General features: G+C 42.1%; 1 protein-coding gene across 2 annotated transcripts in view; it reads right to left on the reverse strand.

Moving 5' to 3' along the window:
* Window positions 1-7,769, reverse strand: part of ACMSD (aminocarboxymuconate semialdehyde decarboxylase) — a 70,891-nt gene extending 63,122 nt beyond the window's left edge. Inside the window, exons 1-3 of one of the 2 annotated variants that reach the window (XM_011970293.1) lie at window positions 7,648-7,769; window positions 1,919-2,025; window positions 1,112-1,156 (exon numbers count right to left, since the gene is read on the reverse strand). Coding sequence is in view for 1 of the 2 variants with exons in the window: in XM_011970292.1 (XP_011825682.1) it covers window positions 1,112-1,156; window positions 7,648-7,704 (102 nt within the window). In the remaining variant the exon portion in view is untranslated. The remainder of the gene's footprint in view (window positions 1-1,111; window positions 1,157-1,918; window positions 2,026-7,647) is intronic. The other variant, XM_011970292.1, reaches the window with a different exon arrangement.
* Between the last annotated feature and the right edge of the window lie 710 nt (window positions 7,770-8,479).

Here is an 8,479-nt window from a genome sequence, read left to right on the forward strand (position 1 = left end):
ACTAATTAAAAAAACCCTTGACTCTGCGTCAGAATCACCAGGAGGCTTGTTAAAACAAGTTGCTTGCCCTACCTCTAGAGTTCTGATTTGGTAGGACTGGGGCAGGGCTTGAGAATTTGCATTTCTCCCAAGTTCCCAAGTGATGGTGAACCTGCTGGTTGTGGGACCACAGTTTGAGAAATGCTGGTACCATCCATAGCTGAGTGCTTCTGAGCTCACATATGTTTAATATTTCATGCCTTTGTTCCCTTTCTTTTTTCCTAGAACATGGTTTCCTCATTCCCTAGGCAAGCCTCCCACCTGCTTTAAGATGTGGGATGGGCATCATTTCCTTCAGAAGGCCTTCTCTGATCCTTGGTGCCCAAATCTCTGCCCCTTAGAACCTGATGTAAAGGGAGCCCTAACCTTTCCATGCTGCGTTGGGTTAACTCTGCACATTAACTGGATTTCCAGACCACAAGTCCTCCAGAGCATGCATTAGTCATGTCTGTATGCCAGCTGGAAGCTCAAAAATATTACCTCTGAACTTGAAGAGGACGTATGATGCCTCTGAAAATGAAATCAGACCCATACCCTGGGCAGATCTAGACTCCCAGCTCACTCTTGGGCCTCATTATTTCTACAGGGCTTTGCCCACAGCCGCCTTCTTTTTGCTTTTTCCTCTTACCGAACTCAACCCTTAGTAACACTGTCTTCTCTCCTTTGTCTCCATTGTTTATTTTTTCTAGCTTATGCTCAAACCTAACTGTCCCATTTATTTGGTCAGCCTTAATGTACTGTAATAACTGGTAGCACTAGGTCACTTCCTTGAGGCAGAGCAATAAATGCTGAAATTGGTTGGTGGCGGGGGGAGGAGTGAGAGAGAGAGAGAGAGAGAGACTTTTTGATGGGTTCTCAAATTCCAATTTTGTCTTCCTAAATACTACTCTTTGAAGTCACCTCCATTTTTCCCAATTATTCTGAGAAATCTCAGTGCTATTCCCTTGCCTACAACAAAGCTAATACACGGGCAGAAGAGTGGGGTTCCCTGGAGGCCCAGCCTGCAGTGAGGCATCCCATGGCTTAGCTGTCCCTGAGTCCTACTGATGTTCATGCTTTGGAAGAAACTCACCTTGCTGTGGTGTTGGAGCTGCACCCAGCCTTCATAGCCAAACCTCTGCAGTGGGGAGAAGCACAGTTAGAGTCAAAGAGCAAAGACCAGGCTGCAATCAAGGGGCACGCTTAGCACAGAGGATCCTGAGCTCCACCTTTCAAGCATTGCCTTCCCATTTCCCCCATACCCATATATCGCCTATTTAGTATTTACAATTAAATTCACTTACATTTTTCCTTCAATATATTTACACAAGAAGAAAATTCTGTTATCTCAGCAGTGCTGCTTTTATCTTTTCCCCTAATGCAGCTTGAATTTTTTAAATGAAGATTAACATGAAAAAATATTGTTCATGTACCACCTAAAATCACGTCACAGGTTACCAGGAGTACATCGCCCCTAAGGACCACTCTTTAGGAAATACACTGCTTTTCAAACTCTGCGTTGCAATCCATGAGTAGACTGTGATATCAGTTTAGTGGATAGGGACTCAAACATTTTAAAACAGGAAATCATGTATGTAGCAGATGCTGTTGGTGTCCCGCTCGTATCCCTTCGCTTTGACACTTCTGTGCATACCAGCCCACCTCCATCAGCCAGTGCCTGCATTTCATTGGCTGAGGGCTTTCCCCGGGAACCTGCTTTGATCAAGCCAACCTAGCAGGTAAGAAGTACTATGAAATTAGCTCCCTGCATCCCCTCGGCCCAACAGCCCTTAACAGATAATTGAGGGAGTTGTATATAAATACACTGAACACACCGTACCCCACCCCTCGGTCTGGATAACGCAGAGATGAGGCACACATTTTGCTCTGGAATACAAACCTTTCACTGGCTGCCCTATTTTCCCTGTCTCACTTCCTCACTCTACTGGTGTTTCCTGGGATCACCTCCAAAGCAAACTACTTGTTTCTGAATCCTTGTCTCAGGGTCTGCTTCTTGGAAATCATAGAGTAAAGGAATGGAAAGGAATAGGATAAATTAGAATGTCTCCCATGTAGTAAGTAATGGTTTCATAACATTTGTTCTTCCCATTTAGTGTATATAAATGTTTGTACTGAGTCACAACGTAAAATAGATTTCCGCCTGGGAATCATGCATAAAAACTGTGGAAAGCCACCGACTGAAAACATAGGTAAGTATGACTCAAATAACTACTGGCTTTATCATGTATCATACTGCATCATATCATTATTCCTTCTTCACGCTTTCATGGAATCCCATCTGTGACAAGTCTTACTAGGGAAGAGAAAATAAAAGAGGACAGTTCCAGCCCATGTGGAGCAGAGTCTTGGGAGGTTAAGGCTGGGGGAGGCAAGGAATCAAAGGGCCACATCATGGCATGTGAGACGTACTGTGACCATGAGGCACAGGTGCTCTGGGGGCCTTGGGGAGGGAGCTGACTTCACACCTTGGGCTGCAGTATTGGGAGGGACATTGAAAAGGTAGTCCCGGGGTCAGATTGGAGAGGATCTTCTAGTGTTCAGGATTTTCACGCTTCCTGCATGGCTGTCACAGTGTGGTGTCAGAGGGAAGGAATGGAGGCAGGAGATAGCTACATGAGGGAGCTCCTTAACGACTCTGAGTTGGTCAGCGGTGATGGGTCAGCGAGTAAAGCAAGCTGAACATCAGCTCAACCTCTCGTTTGTTGTGGCTGGATGAGGCCAGGGTACAGCAGTTGATTCTCATGCCGCAGTGCAGGGAAGTTGTCTGTAGGGAGTCAGGTCTTGGTGGACCCTTCTTAGCTCCCTTCACCTCTAGACCGAGGGGAAGGTCTGGGCCTGGGCCACAGTGCAGCATAGAGGTGTTTGTGTCTCTGTGTCTGTGCCTGGGGTCTGCCTCAACAGCTTCGTAAGGTTTGGATTAATTCTATACCAGTCTTATTCCACCCAGGTAAAAGGTCTGTTCTTGAGTCCTAGCCCCAAATAATCATATTACCTTTAGAAATCTATCTTCTGTTTCCTCCCCAGTGACATCCGCAGACTCAGTTTTGGAGGCTGGGCAGGCAAGGGAGACTGTCGGCTGAAACTCAGCTTCTCCTCCCTGCACCCAGCCTCTCCTCTGCTCGTGCCCCCAACCCCTGCTCTCGCCCTTCATGCATTCAATACCTTTGTACTTTTTCCTTCTTTTCCCCTGGAAAAAGCTGCCAAGAGAGATATGTTGGGGGCGGGGGATGGAATATGACCTTAATCAGTTACACTTTAGAGTAAACTTAAGACTGTGCTCTTTAACTGGAAATTTGCCATTGAACTTTTATCCTTCATGTAGAAGAAAGGGTTTTATTTCCTTCTTTCTCTGCTGCCTGCCTTCTCCCCCTTCTTCCTCACTCTCTTTCTTTGTTACTTTTTCATAATTCTGTAAGGAACTCTAACCCATATGCTAGCAGGTAGAGAAATATTCCATTTGGGGAAGGGCAGGGAGGTAGGAAAGGCGGAGCAGAGGGATCCTCCCACATGCAACAAGTCACTTACAAGACACTTGACTTTGTTGGTGTGAAATGTCTCCAAGTCACTGTTTCCCTATGTGTATTAATAAAAATGAGGCTAACAGGAGTGGCTGGGACATAAGTTTTCAGGGGAATTAGGTGAGATAGTGCGTATAAAGCTGCTGACACCAGGCCTGGCCAGTGGACAGGGCTTCATTCATTCCTGCTAACAGTGATGCTGATGGTGATGGTGGTGACGGTGGGGGCACTAATTGCATGGTGGAGGGAGTGAGGTGGCTGTAGTGGTGTGGCTGAAGTAGTGAATGTGGTGGCAGTGGTGGTACCCATCATGGCTGATGGTGATGGTGGTGGCAGTGACAGCCGTGGTGATAGTAGCAGTGGGGATGGTGGAAAGGGTGGCAGTAGTGGTGACAGTCTTATTCCAACCCCAAATAGAATACCCTGGGGTCAGAACTAAGGAGAGCTGTGAAGAAAGGAGCCCTTTGCCCCTCTGTGTCCCTCCCTCCCTTTCCTGGAAAGTGTAAAGTGCCAATTTACCTCACAGGCCCCTTGCAAAGACCCAACTTATTCAGGGCAGTTTTATTCTTCTCCAGGTCTGTGCTTGACACAGACCCTCAGTTTTCATCCCAGGTTGAGCCGAGCCTGGGGTCTAAAATTTATGACCCTGGGAGTGGTTTTGGTCCGAGCATATGCCCCAGGAAGCATCTAAAATCTGAAAGTGTTTGACAATAACCAGTGTCTCGTGGGCATTTATAAGCATGCCAAATAAAAAGCAAATTGAAAACATTCCAGGAAATTCAGTTTTATATACAAGAGATATGTTTCTGAAATGCACATATATGAATCAAAGTGGATGAACTGGATGACCATTGTTAATGTCTTGAGGACATCACACCTCCATGAGGTGAATAATGAGCCTCCTGGGTGATGAAACCAGGTATTTATCTCCTCAGAAGGATTTTCTAAAAATCAAATGATGGCTAGGATTTTGTCTTCTAAAGCCTTGTACTGATCAAGTGCAATTGCTAACAAAAGAAGGTGTAAGTATATGATTTTTAAATTGGAGGTCAGAATTTTTTGCTCCATTTATAATTAGAAGAATCTTTGCAAGCCCTACTATTGGGCAGACAGTAGGCTGTCAATAAAGCCTTGCTGGAGGAAAAAGCTGAAACTGTATCATCCTCATTGTTGCTGTGAATAATCCATTGCAGATCAACCGGAAACATCTTTCGCCATGGTTTCTTGGGCCCCACCTCCTGTTTGTGACAGCAGAGAGTGTGGGTCCTCATTCATCAGAAACAATTTGATCAAGTATCCCTGAATCCACTGTCTTTATACTTTGGATACATATTTTTTTCAAGGATCCTACTTGTAACTCTGACTAAAATTATTATTAGCAAGTGAAAATGAAAAGATTTCTCAAATCCCAGCCCTTTGTCATCATTAGTTAACCATCACTTCAGGCATGTTGATTCTGCTTTTCTGTCTCTTCATTGTATAAGAAGGTCAAGGTTATTCCAGCAGCAGTACTCTCTCAGGCCAGTTTTCTCAGGGTGGATGTGGTGATGGAGAGGCTCTTGAGGGACTGTGGTGGCCCACATAGCTCTGGGATTCTAGGTTCATTTCTGAGTCTCAAGCATCTCATCTGTCAAGTGAATAGTATAAATCTTATCTGCATATTTTGCAAGGTTTATGTAGATTATTTCTCCCTCTGTCTCTCCCTAGAAGTATGAAGTATTGTAACTGTAATGATGGAAATGATGTAGATGGTGGTGATGAAGTGTCAGCTGTCTGTTTGCAGCATGTGAGACTACTACATAAGAAGAAATCTGGTTTGGAATGAAAAACCAAACATCATATGTTCTCACTCGTAAGTGGGAGCTAAGTTATGAGGATGCAAAGGCATAGGAATGACACGATGGACTTTGGGGACTCAGGGGGAAAGGGTGGGAAGGGAGTGAGGGATAAAAGACTACAAATTGGGTGCAGTGTATACTGCTTGGGTGATGGGTGCACCAAAATCTCACAAATCACCACTAAAGAACTTACTCATATAACCATACACCACCTGTTCCCCAATAGCATATGGAAATAAAAATAAATACATAAAAATAAAAAAAGAAGAAGAAACCTGGTTTATTGGGACAAAATTTCTCTCCCTCTTTAAAGCAATAGCTGATGATAGAAAGGAGAGGGAGTTTGGAAGCTGGGGAGTCCAAGATCTGGTGAGAACCGGCTTCCTGGTTCTAAGATGGTGCCTTCTTGCTGTGCCCTCACGTGGTAGAAGGGGTGAACAAGCTTCCTTGGGCTTACTTTATAAGGGCACTAATCCCATTCATGAGGGCTCTGCTGTCATGACCTAATCACCCCCAGAAGGCTGCATTTCCTAATACCATTGCCTTGTAGGCTAGGGTTTCACCTGAATTTTGGGGGAGATGTACATATTCAGACTGTAGCTCTCTTAAGCCTCAAAATCCTATCTGCACAAGGAGGTGTATGCCCTGGAGCTTGGAGCCCTGCTTGGAGGGTCGGTCATGCTAGCTAACTCTCTCAGTGGGATAGTACAGGTGGGCATTGTCCTCTAGAGATCACCATGGTGGTTTCCAAAGCATTTCATGTGGATGTTCTTTCATACTCAAATAGAGAAAAAAGCTGTAACAGAGAATTAGTGCCATTTGCTAGGTATAGATTATGGCTATTTTAAAATACCAAATATTAAATTTGGATTTTACCAAAACTCTTAGATTAGGGAGTATAATCTATTTCTTCTTGTGTTCACAAATTAATCAATGTGTTCATTGCATCATTCGTCAGGCAAATACTCATAAACGAGGGGTAGAAAGTGGTGGGCACCACATGATGTAAGAAACTGCATGCAGCTTCTAAATAACGCAGATGCACTCTCACAAAGGAACTGGTGCATTCCCTTCATGAAATCATTAACATTGTGAAGCGGTTTACACTTCAGTAAACTCTGATGAGGACAACAGCACTCAGAACAGCATGTTCCTGTGTCAACATGTAGAGTCCTTTTAGGAAGAGCAGGTTGAGTGGTTTAGCTTTTATCCTTAGCTGTATATAGGATAGGCTTTCAAAGATCACTTGTATTTTTCAATACATGGTTTCTGCCACCCATCTTACCTAAGATACCAATGGACAAAGAAATACTTAAGATAAACATTCTTCTATGAGACAACTATGAGAAGAAAATACTTTCATCTACCTGCACAATGAACCACATTTAATTCAAGTTTGGGTTAATTCATTTTCCCTTACTTGGGATAAAAAAGATGAAACATTATTGGTGGGGTGAAAGTACTGGCAGAATGCTGAAGATTGGGTAAAACCTGATATTAAGCCTGAACAAGCCTCTAGCCAATTTTACATTTCCTTCATGTTCCTCACCTTCCTCTTTTTGTATTCATTCAAAAGTTCTTAATGACAAAAGGAAATTTCCATCTTTAGAGAAACACAAAGAATACTCTTTTAGTAGATACCACTGTGCAAAAGTTTCATGTCATTTATTCTGGGGTTTTTTGATGTACCTACTTCCTAGTTCTTCATGACAAAGATTTATAGAATAAAGAACATCAAAAAGTAAAGGTTTCAGGCAGTGTCCTAAAATAGACTAAAAAAAAAAATTCACAAAGCTATCTCTTGGTGCTTCTAAAACTTATTTTAAACATTTTGAAAAGGAGATATATTTTAGAAGTCCTCGAAACCGATCACATTCCATTTTTAATAGTCTTTTATTTAAAATTGTAATTTTAAATTCTGTAGTTGGCATGTATCTTCCCAGCAGCTGAATATGTGATTTTAAAAAAGGTAAATCTGCTTTACTTAAATTGTCTGGAAATTTTAAAGAATGGTTCATTTGAGGGAAAAAAGGGATTCTGAGAAAGCGCTTATTTCTTTAATCCAATGTTCTTTCAAAATAAATGTAAAAGTCATTTTTAAAAACTAGGAAATCAGAACTACCAAATAATTTAAGTCCCCCTACCCCCCACCAAAGCAGATAAACTAGACATCTAATTCCATAAAGAAGAGAGAGGCAATGAGAAACCCTGGAGAAGTTTCAGAAATAATTCAGCAAATTAATTACCATTACCTTTTTTAGATCTGGCCATTCTTTTGGTAGAATATGACTATGGATGTCAATTTTCATCTCCACAGGATCAGAGAAGCATGTAAGGAAAGAAGTTTTGATATCAAGAGACCTTTTTGAAAACTGTGGAGTTAATTGATTTACTTAGTCCCTTTACAGCCACCTTCAGGCAGCAGTCAGTAGGCCTGCCCAACCCAGTCTAGGTCCATTAGAACTTCCTTATTAAAGTTCAAAGTTCTGTTTATTTGTTAACCAAGCTTTGGTTAACCAAGCTTTGTCAACCAAGCTTAGGGTCAACACACTTTGGTAGTCAGGACTCTTGGCACAAAACTTTAAAAAAAAAAAAAAACTGTACTCAACTGTATGAGGTCAAAAGCACAGCAGGATGCTTTGACTTATAGCAGGCCAAAAATTGACTAATTTTTCATTTTAAATATTTTAACTTTTATAAAGCTATACATAGTAATTAAATAGTTTGTAGTTAAAAACCAAACCATGTAGAGGGCTTTTGCAGGAAAAGGATAGATCCCTGACTCACCTTTTCTTACCTTTCCTTGCACGATTCAGAAGCAGCCAGTTTTTTTGCTTTTGCTCTTTTTTCAGTTAGTTACTCCCATATCTTTAAATAATATTTAGCAGTTGGCTTGTTCATGAAAATTTAGCATCTTGAAACGTTGTCCGGAAGTTTCGTGTTTACTTTTAAATCACAGAAAGGGTCCACTCTTCATATATGTTTTGTCCTCCAGTGCCTTTGTCTTGGACTCATTCATTCATGCAGTTTTTTCCTTTTTTTGTTTTTTAATTTGAGACGTGGTCTCACTGTATTGCCCAGGCT

The sequence above is a fragment of the Mandrillus leucophaeus genome, unplaced genomic scaffold (genome assembly GCF_000951045.1).
Source record: "Mandrillus leucophaeus isolate KB7577 unplaced genomic scaffold, Mleu.le_1.0 Scaffold94, whole genome shotgun sequence".
NCBI classification, from domain to species: Eukaryota; Metazoa; Chordata; class Mammalia; order Primates; family Cercopithecidae; genus Mandrillus; species Mandrillus leucophaeus.